We start from the raw sequence: 18,151 nt of genomic DNA, 5'->3' as shown, positions 1-18,151 counted from the left end.
ACTAACAGCAGGGCCGGCTCCAGCGTTTTTGCCGCTCCAAGCGGCGGGAAAACAAACAAACAAAAAAAGCCGCGATCGGTCGCCATTCCACGTCAGCTCTACCACCGCCGCTTCATTCTTCGGTGGCAATTTGGCGGCAGGTCCTTCCCTCTGAGAGGGACTGAGGGACCTGCTGCTGAGTTGCCGCCAAAGAGCCATACGTGCCGCCCCTTTCCTTTGGCCGCCCCAGGCACCTGCTTGCTGTGCTGGTGCCTGGAGCCGGCCCTGACTAACAGATATGAAAGGTATAATGGGGAGTTGGGTATATATTGGCAGCCTGATAGAAAGAAAGAATGTATTTTTAAATTTAAAATGCAGACATTTCGCCAAGACTTAAAAATCAAATGTATTGGGATGAAAAATGAAAGTTCTGGTGCACAGAAATGTAATGCTTACTACCATAACTATTGGAATGTTATCACTCTGTTCTCTTGATCAGAAACCAACAGCACTGGCCAAAATACTTGGAGTGTATCGGATTGGATACAAGAACTCTCAGAACAACACTGAGAAAAAGCTGGATCTGCTTGTCATGGAAAACCTTTTCTATGGCAGAAAAATGGCTCAGGTGAGGAATAACTATGTGATGCATCGTTCTCTTCCAAAGTGCTTCTTCTGACACAGAGAGCTGCAGCAGGGCTGCCACTGATACTAATGGGGCATCTTCACCCTAAATATGTTGACTCAGGCCTTGTCTACACTTATTTGGGGTTTGACGCATGGCGATCGATGCATCGGTGGTCAATTTAGTAGGTCTAGTGAAGACTCGCTAAATTGACCGCAGATCTCTCGCCCATCGACTCCCGTACTTCACCTAAACAAGAACCGCAAGGGGAGTCGACAGGAGTGTGTCTCCAGTCAACCACGCGTAGTGTGGACCCCACGGTAAGTAGATCTCAGTACGTCCACTTTAGCTACGTTATTCACATAGCTGAAGTTGTGTAACTTGGATCGATCTCCCGTAGTAATGTAGACAAGGCATAAAAGTGTCATCTTCAAATGGCTTCTATTGCTATAGTTAAGATTGCAACCTTTTTTCCATTAGATGTCCTATATTTGTCCTTCCATCTCTGGGTATCCAGGGTGGCTTGCCCTGAACTGCAAGGTTTACACTGAAGACTCAGAATTTTTTTTGAATGTTAGAAGAAAATTAGCCAAAATCACACACAACTTAAAATTTGACTTTGTCTTTTTAGATCAAAAAAGGCTTATTGCTGACCGTCTATCCTTACCAGATGGTTAAATCTTGACCTTATGCCTAAACTACTATTTGAAGAAATGTGGTGGTGGTGGTGGTTTAAGCATATTATAGTGTCTGCTGTATCTAATTCTAATGGTTTTAATGTATATGTGACCTGCTTGTCCTATGGTGGTTTGCTGCCTCAGAGACATTATATATTTGAGCTTAACTTCTTGCTAGACTGGAGCACAGCTGTTTGGTAGCTGAAGGGACCAGGTTTCTAGGCCAGATCAATAGGTTTGTATGGCCTATCTTGTACTGTGTTTGCAGCAACCACAACTGGCTACAATTCTACAATTAATCCTCTGACCTTCCCAGCCACACCATGGCCTGTTGCATGTAAGATTCACCCTCTCCCGAATGTCTTCTCCTTACGTCTGACCTGTGGGGTTCCCAGTAAGCAGAATGCAAACATCAAAAAGTGGCAGCATTCGCTTTCTTTTATATTCAGCAGTTTTAGAAGAAAATATCATGTCAGGTCACCTTTAAAGTCCAAATCATAATACAATAAAATCTGTAAGCAGTGTACTGACATCTTCTTCAAGGCCCATTGATTAGTTACCACTCACTCCCAAGTTGTATATATAGGATTAATTGATTTAAGGGTGAGATTTGACACTTCATGCTCTCCTAGTAAAACAATTTGTAGTCTTTGATACACTGGTCTCTAACAGAGTGGAAAGTGGGTAAAACAGACTTTCTTCCAATGAAACAAAGTGCTCTTGTCCTCCCCTGCCAGGTGTTTGACCTGAAGGGCTCCCTGCGGAACAGAAATGTGAAAACAGACACTGGGAAGGAAAGCTGCGATGTTGTCCTGCTAGATGAAAATCTCTTGAAGATGGTACGGGACAACCCTCTGTATATCCGCTCCCACTGCAAGGCTGTGCTGAGGGCTTCCATCCACAGCGATTCCCACTTTCTTTCCAGCCACCTCATCATTGACTATTCCCTGCTGGTTGGCCGTGATGATACTAGCAATGAGCTGGTGGTTGGGATCATTGGTATGTAATCTTTGCTCTTGCTCTTTCAAGTACTTAACTTTAACTTCATGGACTTTAGTATCAGAGGGGTAGCCGTGTTAGTCTGAATCTGTAAAAAGCAACAGAGGGTCCTGTGGCACCTTTTCCGCAGGGAGCCCTTGCGTCTGATGAAGTGGGCATTCACCCACGAAAGCTTATGCTCCAATACTTCTTTTAGTCTTAAAGGTGCCACAGGACCCTCTGTTGCTTTTTTCATGGACTTTGTGTTTCTTATCACCACCAAACCATATCTGTGGTTATTTGTGACTTCTGCATCTTCCTTTGAATTAAGCTGTGTGTTGGGGGCGGGGCGGTTCACGGTGAACCTTTCTGAAGCCTCCCTTGGAGTCAGAGCCATATCTGTGGCTAATATATTTGAAGAATTATGTGGGCAAATGACCCCATTCAAACATTCACTGGATCCACCCAACTCAACAAAGGCACATGTCATGAGCACTTGCCTTTCACCTTGCTGAAGTAAGATCACACTGACTGTGAAAGCTTAAGGATTTCTCTCACTCCTTTCTTTCCAGCCTGCCTGTTTGCTTGTAACCCTAGCTGTCCAAATGCTAACATGCATGCTGAGTACCTTTTGCAGTCATTTAAAGGAAAGTCAAGTTGGTGTCTAATTTGCATGCCTTGGAGTCAAAGTCCATGTTAAAATAGAGAGTGGATTATTTATGCCACCTTACATACTTCCTTTCCTGTCCAAGCTGAATGGCAATTTAAGTCAACTTACTTACAGAGACGGGCCTAGAAAAAATGCATAGGTTTGATTTAATTTTTTTTTTTTTTTTTTTTTTAAGACTAGAAGGGACCTTATGGTCAATGCAGGAAGTCAGCCTAGATGTACAGGCTGTAGAATTTCACCTGTTCGTTCCTGTATCACACCTAATAACTTACGGTTGAACTAGAACACTCCTTAGACAGCCAATCTTGAATAAAAGGCTTGGCTGGTGAATCCACCACATTCCATATTTGAAACCCCTTAGGGGAAAATTAGTTTTCAAAATAAAGATGCCAACTCATCCCAAAGGATGTTTCCAAACTGAGGTCTCTTAAGATGGGAGCTAGGGAATCCTCTGTGCTTCCTATTGAGCTCTCAGAATGGCTTTCAGTGTTTAATAGTTGAAAGAACTGAAGCCAAAATTTCATGCCGTTAAAAGCAGCAGCCCCAAATGTTCCATGTACAGTAAATGTAATTCAGTACTTCCGTTAAGTGGTGGTGGTTTTGATTCTGCACAATTAACTAGACTGGCCAAAACTAAATGTTGTAGAGGGAGCAATCTCTTGCATTAGCCTGGGAAGGATTTAGATGGCCTAGTTGGTCTCCATAACTGATTTCCAGGAATTTCTTACTTTCAAAAAGTTTTTGTTTTTAACTAAAGTTGGAAATTGCACAAACTTATGAGTCTTTTGGGAGAGCAAAGGACGGGGAAAAAAACCTACCCATACTGGGATGTTTCCTAATTTATATAATGAAAACAGCATGAAATTGTAGCTCTCCCTCTAAACGAAAAGCACTGATGAATATTTCACTACACCTCTACCCCGATATAACATGACCTGATATAACACGAATTCAGATATAACGCGGTAAAGCTGCGCTCTGGGGGGGCGGGGCTGTTTTACTGTGTTATATCCGGCAGTGGGGCTCGGGCAGAGATTTAAAGGGCCCAGGGTTCCCTGCAGCGGCTGAAGCCTGGGCCTCTTTAAATCACTGCTGGAGCCCTGTCGCCACTACCCCAGGGTAGCTCCCCCCCCACGCTGTAGGGAACCCCGGGCCCTTTAAATCACCGTCGGAGCCCTGCCGCTGCTATCCCGGGGCTCGGGCGGTGCTTTAAAGGGGTCGGAGCTCTGGCCGCTGTGGGGAGCCCCGGGCCCTTTAAATCACCATCGGAGCCCTGCCGCCGCTACCCCAATATAACGTGGTTTCACCTATAACGCGGTAAGATTTTTTTTGGCTCCCGAGGCCCGCGTTATATCTGGGTAGAGGTGTATTTTGCATGTTCATTCCCACAGTCACTTAAGCAGTGTCAGCCAACTTTCTAAGTAGTGAATCTCTTCATATGATGAGGTAGCGCTGTACCAAGAGCATTGTAAGCTAACTTAGTGGGGAAAATGGCCACTTCATCTGTTTCTCTTGTCTGCTAATGGCAGGATCTGTTGTTTTCCTATAATAACCACTACCTGCATTTGTTGGTTATTCGGGTAGCATTTTACATCAGATGATTAGGTGTTCCTGCATATATCCTGAAACAGATGGTGATAGTGCAAAATTGTAGGCATTATGGAAGGCTTATTTGCCTCTGCTGGACGATGAATAAACACATCAGAGAAGTAAACCTATGGATCTCTGGCAACATGTCACGCTGTTTCTCCATCACTTCCGCTGGTACCTGTCATACTAAGGTGACTTTGAATACATTCAAATTCAAGAGCTATACAGAACTAACTCTGGTCCTAATACAATCTAAAGCTTTGCATCATTTATTCTTTTGCTTATAAATGGACATTTGTACAGACTGCTCTTAACTTTTCAAGTGAAAATTGGTTTTAGTTCATCTATAATTTTACACACACACACACACACACACACTCACTCTCTCTCTCTCTCTCTCTCTCTCTCTCTCTCTCTCAAATGTATTTATTTATTTTCTGGAAATCACTTCTGTTTTTAACCTGAATCCCTCAGGGAAACATGCCTTGAGTACTGCTGGATTGAGTTGAGAAGAGAAAAATAATTCAGTATTCCCTGAAGAACCGATGGGAATAGTTTTTTATTCCTCTTGCATTCTATTCTTTGTGCTTACAAAGATGCCACTTTTATCCAAAAACAGGCTGCGTCAGTGTTCCCACTTTTGTTTTGTTTTAAAAAGAGGCGAGGTCATTGCCATTTGAATAGCTACAGAAAGGGCTGATGCTAGGACCATCATTGTTTGCGTTTTTGTTCAGTAAATTCTCTTCTGCCCCACTGTTTGTGCATAGCTCACCACAAAGCGTGGGCTATTGAAGGGGTTTCAATAAATATTGGAAAATATTTGTGCAGTGAATGGAAAATCTGTAATCGGCAGGTCTCCGTGAAAGCAACAACATTCACTTAAAAATAACACTTTCTGTAAATAAGAATAAGCCTTGAATATAAGGCTGGGCAACTGCAATGAGTAAGTGCTAGGATGAAGACTAATTGATATTGCTTACAGGGACTCTGTACAACATGTGGGAGAGCAATAAGAGAAGCAGGATCACCTAATGAAGAATTTTTTTTTTTTAAACGATGTTTTTCTCATAAGCCTGAGAAGCTGTATTGACTTTAGTTCATGTGCCAAGGAGAGAGGTTTGGAAGCAACCCTGGGACTTTCCTGCCCAAGCCATGCTGTCCTCCTTTCCTTTTGTTCAGGGTAACCTCTGGCATTCCCAGCCCTTCTTTCCATAAAGGAAAGTTGGGAGGTGCTCTGAAAGCCGCACCAGATGCTTTTTGTGGGCAAAAGAGACTTTAATAAAGGGTAATAATACTAACTTAAAATGAATGAGTTGCTAGATCTTAAGCCATCTCTGGGCACCCTTGATCATAAACCACCTTATGAACTGTAGGATCAGTGTGGGGCGGCTCCTTGCACACGTAGGATTGGGGTCAGCTGGATGAAGGAAAGTTCATAACAAGATGCTTGGAGCTCTCACTAATTTGAGTGAAGGCAAAGCATATCTGAGCAATATCTTTATGTACATAGTGACTAGCTGGTGTGTTCTCATCGCTACTGAGCTATTTCCCCTGCCAGCGTGAGAGACCGCTGGCTAAGAATGTGAAATTGTTCTGTTGGCAGCAAATGCTTGCAACTTGAATTTCTTTGCCATATGCCAGGAATGTATTTCTAATTACCCAGAAATCTCTCTTTGGAATATGAACTTCATGACGCGTCTTTCTGTATTTGTAATAGATTACATTCGCACCTTTACCTGGGACAAAAAGCTTGAAATGGTGGTGAAGTCAACAGGCATCCTGGGAGGACAAGGTGAGTCCAAGACACACCCAATATTATTTCTGATAACCCACTCTATTGGCACTGCTATTGACAGATTTCAGGCAATACTATTTTCTCTCCCCTTCACCCCCACCACTCTCTTTCTCTCGTACAAATTTATTGTTGCAACTCTTTCCTCTTCTCCCTCATTCCTAAGGCTGTGCACGGTGTAAGAGTCTTGTGTTCTCACAATGTATCTACATGGGTGGTACTGTTAATTGGCCTATTACTTTTTGTAGGGAAGGGTCACCTACGTATCTCACTGCTCTCCTGTCTTAGAGTAACGCTATCTCCGTATTGTTGGGTTATTTGCAGAAGTCACTAATCTTTTAAAAACAGATTCAGAAATGCCCGTTTCTTGGTTTTGGGGAATGAAATCTTTTCTGTGAAAACTCCCCTGCACCCTGTGTGCTCGGAAGATCTGATTCCTCTCTTCCGCCTGCGACCCTTCCTCCCGGATATCACAGCCACACTGCCTTCCCAACCCATGAAGTGGCTCACGCTACTCGCTATGATGTCAAAGTTCCCCTCAGCACAAGTGCTTGACCATGTGACTTTCTAGTATCATTACACCTGTGCTGGTTGTGGGGAGCTCAAAGGGGAAATGCTTACAAATGAGCTGTCAGCAGCTCAAGAGGAAGAATTGTCTTGTGGCTGAGGCACTTGACTGGGACACGGGAGTCTGTGTTCAGTTCTCAGCTCTGCCCTGCCTGGTGTTGGACAAGTCACTTCACTTCTGTCTCCAAGCCCATCTGTAAAATGGGGCTACTACTTCCTTTGTCTTGTTTGCTGAGAGACTCTTACACTGTGTGTGTGGGTGCAGCAGTCCGTGCTATAGAGCCCCAAGGCTCTAGGTACTACTGTAATACAAACCTGATTTTTTTTCCTGTGTGAACTCTGGTCCATCTCAAACTGTGGCATTATTGTCTCTTTTAAACACTAGGTAAAATGCCAACTGTGGTCTCTCCAGAACTGTACCGGACCAGGTTTTGTGAAGCAATGGACAAGTATTTCCTGATGGTGCCAGATCATTGGACAGGGCTGGGTCTGAATTGCTGAGCTAAAGCACACGTTGTGGTGGGCAGGGAAGCACAGTGAAAGAGAACATTTCCTGATAGAAGAGGACACAAACATCCTGGACTTTACGTTGCCGTTCAAGCTCCCTGCAGTAGGCAAAAGGATTGCAAACCTGCATCTGCACAGGCCACGTGCATCTGAAATGTAAAATCTGCATCTTACCTGCACTTCAGTTCCTGACCTGAGAGATTACAGATAAGGCTGGCAGATGCAAGCTATTGTAGGGATCAGAGTTGGAACATATTACACAAGAAGATTGAGAATGGGGTGATTTATTAGCTCAGCCACAGAAAAGCGGACAGCATCCAATACAGATATTTGTACACTGTCCCACATATCAGAGCACTGAAACCTGGTGCTGGCCAGTTTATGATGGAACACTTTGGAGAGAAATAGGTGAGCTCTGCAAGTATTACACAACTTGTACAGTGGCTAATGTGAGTTTGAATCTGTAGAGCGGATGTGTGTGATTTGCATCAGTGTCTAGTGTGATAGTGTAAGGGACATAGAAAGCTTTGGAATAAGCACCCTGGTCATGGAAAATCTAAGTCAATTCATATCCACAATGTTCATTACTGCTGCAGTGGTCTGAAGCAGACCTTGTAAGAATCAGAGTGAATAACTTGTCCTGTTATGCACTTCACAAGTTCTGTTCTTACAGGCTTCTGTAAACGATATTTGTGTGTGTTGTAGCCAGCTATGACATTACATTGTCCTTTTATTTGTACTTAACTTTTATGCAGCTAAGTTCATTGCAGTAAAGTGCAATTTGCCCTGCCTGTCATAAATTAGTTTTCAGCAGCCTCGCACAGAAATGGAGCAGTCGAACACTGAAAACAATAGGAACGTGAACCAGACATTCCCAAAGCCCCAGAAGCAAACTAATTAAACTACAGATCTCTCTTATCCCTTTCAAGGGAGACTTCTGTGCAAGAAGCACTGCCTTGTCTTGCATGATGAATCATGCCGCCTTAATGGTAGCTTCCTTTTTAATGATACTAACGTCCTTTGAAGATAAATTCCAATCATTTCATTTCATTCCCACAAAACTTTGACTCACATTCCTTCAAAGTAAAAAGTCTTGCCAGCACAATATTTTTCTTACGTTCTTAAGATAAGATTCCACATCCAGACCTCAGCGACATTTCATACATATAAACCAGATTTGAAAACCCTTCTAAACAACATTTGCTTCTGCAGCATTGAAATGAATGTTCAGTTGTCTTGGTGCTCTGTGTGGAAACGGAATTAGTAGGTGTTTTTGGTATGATGTGCAGGGATCTGTGGATCGCCACAACTTGAAAATAAGCACTTCTTTCATTTTTATTAATTTTACTTATTTTTTTGGTAGACGTGCCAAGAGTTTACTTATTTTAGCTTCAATACAATAAAGGCCAGTAAAATGAGGGTACTGTATGTATGTTAAAGGCAAGTTCCATTGTCCTTGGGACTTACCTTATAGGACATAGGCAACAGGCAAAATTAAATGTGCCGTCTCAGACGGCACAAGTCTTCAGGGCCATTATCTGCTATGATGGGTTGTCACTAATACTAGCTTCAGTGCAGTAACTGAGTCTTAACTATGCATTTCCCTCTACCCAACATTTCTCTTTCTAGGGTTATGGTAATTCATATACCCAAGCATGGGGGTTAGAGAGGGTGGATAGGGCAATTAAAAAATTTCAGCAGTGGTGACCTGATCCAGGTTGTTCATATAAAAATGCAGCTTGGTGTTGAGCTGCTGTTAAGTGACGCTGCTGCAGCGTTCATGTCCTGTCAAGCAAAAAACTCCATTCGATTCTTACATTTGGTTGATCCTACTATAGAAAGAGGAAGGAGAGGAGTCTAACTTGGGTTTAAGCTGGAGAAGTCCCATTCGCTTTGTACAGCGTGATTGTTAGTGTTTCTGAATCCGTTAATCATCAACTAGTTTGCAGTTGCAGTGCACGCCAAGGATGGCTGAAGGTGACAATACTGCATGTCTCCCTACAGCAGAATCCCATAAATCCAGTGAGTCAAGCACTGATGCCTGAGGTGCTGTTGCATGTTTATGCATTTTTTTACCTCTAATGTTCTAACTTACATCAGAGTCATGCTTACCCGGATATATCTGGCTTTCAGTGGGGTTGTGCTTTTTGCCCAGTTTGACAATTAAGTTGGCTTTGTACAAGGTCAAGTGACTTACCCAGTATCATGGAATTACTGCTTTTAACTAAGAATGCAACTCAACCATGTTTTCATTCCTATTGTATGTAGATTTTTCTAGCTCTAGGAGGAAGCATCACTACACATCTTCCCCAAAAGAAAAAGCCCATGTTACGGACTTATATGGCTGCCCCAGATCTATATTACAAGTTTTCACCTTTTATTTCACTCTTCTCCAGCTTCCCCAGAAAAGCTAATTTATACACTCTTCTCTAACCCATGCTGACAGCTCAATTGACACACTGTCAAGTGGATTTTATCAGCTGTGTGTCAGGAGTAACAGACCAAATCTGAACATGGGTAACATTCAGGTTTCTGCTCTCTGCTATAGTCCTTCCACTCCACAACATCCTCATTTTGATACAAAGAATAGTTACTCTGTAGAGTGATGTATGGTTTTTTCCCTTTGCTGCTACTTAAGCTGATGGTTATTAGTAACTCTGCTAACCATGGTTCTGATGTAACATAGTCAGTACTCCCCATCATTGGGATCAACAGACAGACTTTCAGCACTGCATGAAAAGAGACAGATGTAGACCTGCCTTTTTTTTTTTTATTAAGTGTGTCCTTTGTCCAGCTGATTTGCAGTACTACTACTTGAAACCTGAAAATGTCCCTTGAATTCAGGGCCAGATCCTCTGCGGGTACAAACTGGCATAGTTCTTCGGAGGTCAATGGAGTTATGCCAATTGACATCAGCTCAGGATCTCTCCTGTGACGGTGGTGGTTGCACTCAGGCAGTAAATTACTTGTCCTGGTCTGACTGAGGCTGATAACAAACAGTGCTGGCCTTGGAAAATAAAGGGGCACCAATATTCACTGTGATCTGGAAGGTTTTGCAGATTTGAAGTACTTGATGATCTTATTCAACTGGGGCAAAGTTCAAGAGACAACACTTACTGAAAGGCACCGCAGCACATATATATTGTGCAAAAGGAAGGACGTGTCAGCGACAGTAATGGAATTGGCAGCTCCTTACGGGTGTTCTCCATTAGGATAAGAACTATCCTAGCATTTCACCTGCTACAAAACTGAGTTCCTCCAAAAGAAAGCAACAAGCAGTATTTTTGCGCACAAAAGACAGCGTTTCACATCTGGAAACTCCTGTCAGGGCTAAAACTAGGCTGGTGAGATGCTGGTGTCTGACTGTAGCTGAGCTAGATCAGGATCCCTGAAGTATTAACGCAGGGGACTATAACACGCAGTATTATGGCTCTGGTTAGTGCAATGTTTTCTCTTAATCTTGTAACACGGGTGTATGTACATAGAGTAAATAATCAACTACAATTGCAATCATGAAGCAGCACTTTCTCAGATGCTGCATTAGCTGTTGTATAAATCTAGGAGTTTAGGCAAATGTGTTAATCTTGTCTAATTCAAGAAGTGACAACTCATTTTTGTGTTACAGTATCTGTATAGCACAACTTCTTTTAATTGCTTGGGACTGGATTCTGCCACCCTTATTCACACGGAGTATCACCTTGCTATATAAGTAGCCCCATATGAGACCAATGGAGCTACGTGCATAGTAAGATGCTCCTCAGTGTGTCTAAAAGCATGGCAGAATGAGACCCTTAGTTACCAGAGATGAGATGAGCCACATTCAAAAGCACTCAATGTACCATAATATGTATATATTTCTATTGTACCTTGGTTCCAGCTGTGTTTTATATGACTCTGACATGTTAAACTATTTAAAAGTAACTGCCTTGACTACTTGGAAAACTGAATTGTATGTAGATAGCAGTCCTAATAAAGTAATTAAAATATACTTGCTACTCTTTACATTCTTTACGTGTGTTTGACAAGAATCTCATCAAATTTATAGCCAATAAACGTTGCGTGTCTACAGAGGCATTGGCATGATTTAGGCAAGATGGCTGAAAAACTTTTTTCCCCCACCCCTCCCAGCCAATAATTGGGTTAGTCCCTAAACCCAGGGTATGTCTGCACTGCAGTTGGGAGGTGTAAATGCAACATAGGGGCCCGCCCAGGACCCCAGGTATCTACTTGAGTGGCTGCCATACGTGCTATCCAGGCTTCCGTGCTCTTGAACTAGATTTGATCCAAAGCTAGATCAAAGCTAGCTGGGGTCTGTCTACACCTGCTGTAATCACACCTCCCAGCTGCAGTGTTGACATACCTTTAAGAGGTAAAAAGTTTTCATGGTCCCTCTTGGCGAAAGGAGAGGAAAATAATGAGAGCAGGCTGCTTGCTCAATGAGTTTTAATTTTGAGTGAGCACAGTAGTTTAACATCTAAATTAGAGCAAGGTTGTGTATGGCCCTTTCACATGTGAGCACTCACTCAAGCACTCCCATTGGAGTGAATGGGCTTGATAATCTGGCCCTTAATGTGCTACCATATTGGACACCAGGTTTAAGAATGAACTAGACTCCCCCGATTTTGGACAGGTGATGCTGTCAGTAGGCAGAATCCACCTCAGGAGAGTGAGCGTTGTATGCTGTCATGACTCGCTTGAATTGGCAAAAGTCATCTCTTGGTATCATGGCTAGTATTATGCAAGACTGTATCAGTCTAAGCAGTTTGAATCCTCTCTGGAGACTGTCTTGCCCTTGCCAGGAGATGGACTTGGTGGATTTAGGAGGTCTCACCACCACAAGGGATCCCATGGTAGCTGTAGTATTGCAGGTGGGATGGGAAAAGGGTAAACTATGTAGGAAGGAACCCGTGAATAATAGTCCTTGCATAGCAGCTCAGTCTCTGTATCGAAAATAAATAAAATAGTAGCCCACCTTGGTAAAACGTGTGGGTGGGAATGAGTGAAACATGCTTAGATTTGGGTCACCAGAGAACTTTCATTAGAGCTATTGTCTCTATGTGCATTTTTACATAGCATAGAAGAGGGTCCTTTAAACACCTTAGCCTGATGGTGTCAACAGATCTCTCCTACTTTGAAGTGAATGCACATATCTTGCCTGCCCATATGGAAGTTTTGCTTTTAGTGCATGTGCTGTGCTGGGTGATGCATCCGTTTCCCATCCTGCTTTAAGATAGTTACCCTTATGGAGGGAGCTGCCATCTTTAAAGACTTGATGAGCAAATGCATGGAATAATCCCTTACCTGGGTTTGAGGCCTTGGGGCTGCTCTGACTGATGTAGTTGGTATTTTCCAGAGCTCCCTGACAAAGGACCTCAGGCCTGTTGCCCCGGGTGATTTCTAAGAGGAAACAACACACACTTCCAGCCTCCTGTTTAAGGACCGATTTCCCCCCATCGCATCTCCTAATTGATGACTCATCATGTCATGTAGCACTTTGTGACCGCCTCTCTTCCACCAGGAGGTCTGACATCTGGTCCATGTGCAGGATACAGACCATCCAGGTCTCAGCTCCTTAACACCCTCTTCATTTCAGATTGGGCTCTTGAGGGGAAACCCTCAATACAGCTACCTATTAGGAATGCCGTGTGTCTGAACAACCTTCATCTATTTAACCAGGTCAAGAGATTTACTTTTCAATAATCTAACCTTAGAGGACTGGCTATAGGGATCCCTTTAATCTCTTCCAAAGTCAGTAACTCTGACTAGAGACATGCATCATTTGTTTGGGACCAAGGAGAAGGATGCAACTAAGAGCTTTGCCCCAACAGTTTAAAGATGCCTGAGATACTGGCATTGCAGTTGGAAAGAATCAGTGCTACTCTGGCCAGCAAGTGTCCAGTGGTTCTTGTTCATTTTTTCCTTTTTATGGACATATGTGAAGTATTTTTTCATTGAAGTTTTCTCTCACACTTTGCTTTCATTTGTTTTGAAAAGTTGTTGCATCTGAAGGCGTCCGTTTCAGGGGAGAACGTTCAACTTGCTTAGAAGTCTGTCTGACCTCCATAAGAGCGAAGGGCTAGAGTTAATTGACAGAATGGCTGGAGGTTTTAAGTGACTTGAACATTCAGCTGGCCAGTTTTGTTTCATTTTTTCATATTTTTCTATTAAAATTCTGTTTCAAAGTCCATCAAAAACCTCTTATTTTTGTGCTTTACTGAGGGGTTCCTTCTTATTCCAAAAGCTTGTGTTACCTTTTTGTGTATGGACGTCTAATGTGTTTCTTTACCAGGCACCCTGGTGAGATTATACACTGTGGAGTGGTTACATTTACCTTTTTGGAGGGATCTATTCTCAGCTGGTTACTTAGGGCATTTAGATACTTATTAGCCCTGCACATTATAACTGCAGAGAATAACTGCCTGCTGAAATAGAAAAGCTTAATAGTGGGCATTTAATGGTTCCCTTTTATCCAGAAATATCTCAAAGTGCTTCACAGATTGTATGCAATCACTTCTACCTCAGCCTCTGGGAGTGGCGGCACAGCAGTCATGCCACTGTAGCGAAACTGGATAGTGACCTAGTTTGTAGTAGAAATGCAGAATTGAACATCACGGGGGGAGCTTAGGTACATGAACACTTTGGTCGGGACCTTGGGGCAACATTCCCTGTTCTCCCCAAGAAGGACCATGTAAACTTTCATAACCTGGCCTCAGCACAGTGGGCTGGGCTAGATGACCTTGAGGGGGTCCTTTCCAGCCCTATGTTTCTATGATAACCACCAAAGAGCCAGAACCTCAGCCTGTTCTGGCATCACCAGGAATGCTGGAGCTTGATGCTCCCGAGTGAAAAGTGGAGCCACTAACCTCTCCTGTCAGAGCTGGGAGCTGAAGAAGCAAAGGGCAAGAGAGTGTGTGTGTGTGTGTGTGTGTGTGTGTGTACACAACACAACTGAACCTCCATCCCCAGTTGTGGTCGGACAAAGAAAACAGTAGGGTCTAAGAATACGTCTACAGTGCAATGTAAGCCCAGAATTAGTAGAACTCGAGTGAGCAGTCCGTGGGTTTAACCTACGGCTTGAGCATCTACAATCATTAGCCCAGGTTAGGAATTGTTGAACCTGGGGCTGTGGTGTCTACACTGCACCAAGTGACTGAGTCCAACCATGCATATCCCAGACTTTCTAGCGCCTGCCTCCCCAAATGTGGCCACTCTAGCCCTTTTGTTCGTGGTGCAGTGTGGGGAAACTTGACTGTCCACCAGACTTGATGGTGCAGAGGACAAAGGAAGATAGCATGTGGGATACTTCTGGAAGACTCCCAGAGCATGAGTTTAGTGGGACTGTGTCTACACTGGGACGGGGACTGGTGGGGTGGGGTGAGAAGCATCTAAGTTTGTAAGGGCATTGAAAGTGTTAAGATAAGCTTAGAATGTGTTTTGCTTTTATTTCATTGGCCCAAATCCGATTTATTACGACTTGTAATCACTTAAAATCTATCTTTCATGGTTAATAAATTTGTTTATTCTACCTGAAGCAGTGAGTTTGGTTTGAAGCATGTGATAAACACTCCCCTTGGGATAACAAGCCTGGTACATATCAGTTTCTTTGTTAAATTGACACACTCCTATAAGCTTGCAGCGTCCAGCGGGCATAACTGGACACTGCAAGATGGAGGTTCCTAGGGTTGTGTCTGGGACTGGAGATATTGGCCAGTGTCATTCGGCTGCACAATCCAAAGAGCAGCTGACCTGCCAGAGGCTGTGCGTGAACAGCCCAGGAGTGGGGGTTCTCACAGCAGAGCAGGGTAAGGCTGGCTCCCAGAGTCAAGGATTGGAGTGACCTAGCAGATCACTGATCCAGATTGAACATCACAGTGGCGCAGCGAGCAGGGTGTATGCATGGCTTGTTACTCCAAGTGAACTTCACACTTTAAGCACTGATATTTGTGATTTTAAGTGAGTCTTAAGTGCAGTGGCTAAGAACAGTCAGGAGGAGGTCACAGTTCTGTTATTTTCTGTTTGCTTATTTCGGGAAAGGGAAGTAGGAACAGAAAGGCAGGAAAATGAGTGAAAGCAGTGAAGCGATTGCGAAGTTGGAGCTTTTTAAGCTGCAAGTTGCAGAAAAGGAGAGGGAGCACCAGAGATTATTGCAACTGAAAGAACTGGAGAGGAAAGAAAACAAGAGAGAGCAAAAATACCAACTGGACTTGCTAGAGAAGCAGAACCAGAACCCCTCAACCCCAGTGACTCCCGTCACTCCAAAAATCCACAAGTGGGAACACTTATGTCCTGCATACAGTGAGGACAATGATATTGCTGAATATCTGACTACCTTTGAAAGGCCGTGTGTAATACATGAAATCCCTGATAAGAGAGTTCCTACCCTGATTGCGAAATTAACTGGTAAAGCTCGAAATGTATTCAATGGAATGCCTATTGAAGATGCTTTAGACTACTGTTTTACGAAGTTTTCAGATTACCCCTGAAACATATAGAGTTACATTTAGGAGTCTTAAGAGGGATATTGGTATGAGGAATGAGGAGTATGTAAACAAAAGGAAAGAGTTGTTGGGAAAATGGGTGAGGGGTAAAGAGGTGGCAAGTTTTGAGGGAATGTTGGATCTTGTTGCTCAAGAGCATTTCCTAAGCATCTGTAAGACTGATGTACTGCAGTGTCTATGGGACAAAGATGTAAAGTCTGTGGATGAGATGGCCTTTTTAGCTGATGCCTTTGAACAGAATCAGGTGTCTATTGAGGGCAGGCCACAGAAAGAGGGGTTTAAAACTGGTGGGAAGGGAGGATCCCATTTTGCCCCTGGGAAGAGAGAAGGTGATTGGGAACCTACACATTCTCTTACCCAAAAACATTCCTCTAACCCTCATCCCAAATCTCCCGTAAAAGTAGAAGAGCCCAAAAGGTGCTACCAGTGTAATTCCACTGATCACCTGAGGAATAAATGCCCTGTGCTAGGAGGAAGCAGGCAAACAGCAGCTCATGTTAGTTCTGCTGTCCTCAACACAGAAACCCCCCCCAAGCAATTGAAACCTATCATATTGGTTCTGTGAGGTTAGCCTCTGCAGAACCAGATAGGAAGCATGTCAGAGACTCTCCTTGGGATAACAAGCCCGGTACATTATCAATTTCTTTATTAAATTGATGAACTCATATAAGCTTGCAGTGTCCAGCAGGCATAACTGGACAGTGCAAGACTGAGGTTCCTAAGGTTGTATCTGGGACTGGAGTTATTGGCTAGTGTCATTTGGTTGCACAATCCAAGGAGCAGCTTACATGCCAGAGGCTGAACAGGCATATTCAGGGGGGGATTCTTACAGCAGAGCAGGGTAAGGCTGCTCCCAGAGTCAAGGATTGGAGTGACCTAGCAGATCACTGGTCTACATAGCACCAGAGGGGCCAGGCCAGGCCCATTGACAATTTGCAAGGCCGTAAATAAGGGTGTGCCCACTTTTTGTTTGGTATTTAACATTCATGTTGACTAGGAGTCTCTGACTTTTCTACTGGGGAGCTGATACCTCACTTCTCCCTTCATATTTTTAATTTGAGAGAATGCAAATCTACCACAGTTTGTTTGTACTTCTATAGGTCAGAAAATTACAACCATATGGTAGATCAAAACAGGTGTTGGAAAAGTGACATTACTACTATTCTGGCTGTATGGAAGACTCTGATATTTTATTACTTTGTTCCAGAGGCAGAAGGTAGGTGTTGCAGACAACAAGAGCTAGTAGTTAAGCTTTCGTGGCAACTACAGAGGTGTTTCATTTGCAGTCCACTTTGCATGCAAGTTGGTGAAGAACACAGGGCAGAAGTGACCTCAGCATGGAGAAGTAGTTATTCTTTGTGCTCATTCAGCAGCTCTGCAGAGGATTTCATTTCATGCAAGACAGGCGCGAACAGTATGTTTGTATGCAGTGTAGCTTGTGGCTCTAAATGAAACCATAGATCTGGGCATCTTTGCAGACGTTCTGCAAATATTCTTCTATTCAATTTCCCTGCTCCCTCCCGTTTCCTTCCATGATCTCTGATGTACTTTGTTCCAATTTAAAATACTATGTGAAAGAAGAAGAAATTAGTTTTTATTCCAGGAGATGGGGCTATATTCCTGTATTCATTAGCACACAGGGAAGGACATCAGTTCACTAAAGGAATAAACCTTTAAATTCTTAGTAGGAATTTCCTTAAATTCTGTTAATTAGATTAGTAAGAAACCAGAAGGATTAAAGATTAGTGACTTCTGTTTAATCTAGTATATAATAATCCCCATCTCCTTCTTCCTTAGGCCAAGAATGACTAATATGGCTGAAATTTAGTTCCTAGTTTTGAGTTGGTTTTTTTTTTTTTTTTTTTTTTTAAAGTAAAACAGTAAAATTTCTCCTCTTAAACAGTTCCCTAATTTGCTTTTTTAACTCTGGCCCTGATCCTGAACAGTTTTACAACACACACGTGACTTTAAACAGCAAAGTAGTCCAAGGATTGGGACATCTATTTGTTTTGTTTGTTCTTGATGATGGAGTACAACATGCTGAACCAAGAAGGAAGCAGTACTGTACTTTGTGATCAGCACAGCTACTTTACTAGCACTTCTGCAAGGGCACTGGTTTAGCACGATCATAACGGGAAAACACGACTGCTGCGTAATCAGAACCGCAGTTGCATACATTTGTATGCATGTGGCTAATTGACCAGTGGTTGTGCTGTAGAGTAGGCAGGACATTGAAGACTCCTGTTGATTTAACATAGGAGTCATCAA

The 18,151-nt window shown here is 43.1% G+C and overlaps 1 protein-coding gene across 7 annotated transcripts in view; it reads left to right on the top strand.

Moving 5' to 3' along the window:
- Positions 1 to 11,373, top strand: part of PIKFYVE (phosphoinositide kinase, FYVE-type zinc finger containing) — a 95,616-nt gene extending 84,243 nt beyond the window's left edge. For all 7 annotated transcript variants that reach the window (XM_054043979.1, XM_054043980.1, XM_054043982.1 and 4 more), the window contains 4 exons: positions 479 to 607; positions 2,019 to 2,280; positions 6,237 to 6,311; positions 7,264 to 11,373. In XM_054043979.1, the coding sequence (XP_053899954.1) occupies positions 479 to 607; positions 2,019 to 2,280; positions 6,237 to 6,311; positions 7,264 to 7,379 (582 nt within the window). In that variant the 3' untranslated portion in view covers positions 7,380 to 11,373. The remainder of the gene's footprint in view (positions 1 to 478; positions 608 to 2,018; positions 2,281 to 6,236; positions 6,312 to 7,263) is intronic.
- The last annotated feature ends 6,778 nt before the right edge of the window (positions 11,374 to 18,151 follow it).

This window comes from Malaclemys terrapin, chromosome 11, assembly GCF_027887155.1.
Source record: "Malaclemys terrapin pileata isolate rMalTer1 chromosome 11, rMalTer1.hap1, whole genome shotgun sequence".
In the NCBI taxonomy this organism is placed as follows: Eukaryota; Metazoa; Chordata; order Testudines; family Emydidae; genus Malaclemys; species Malaclemys terrapin.
This window is presented reverse-complemented; position numbering and strand designations above follow the sequence as displayed.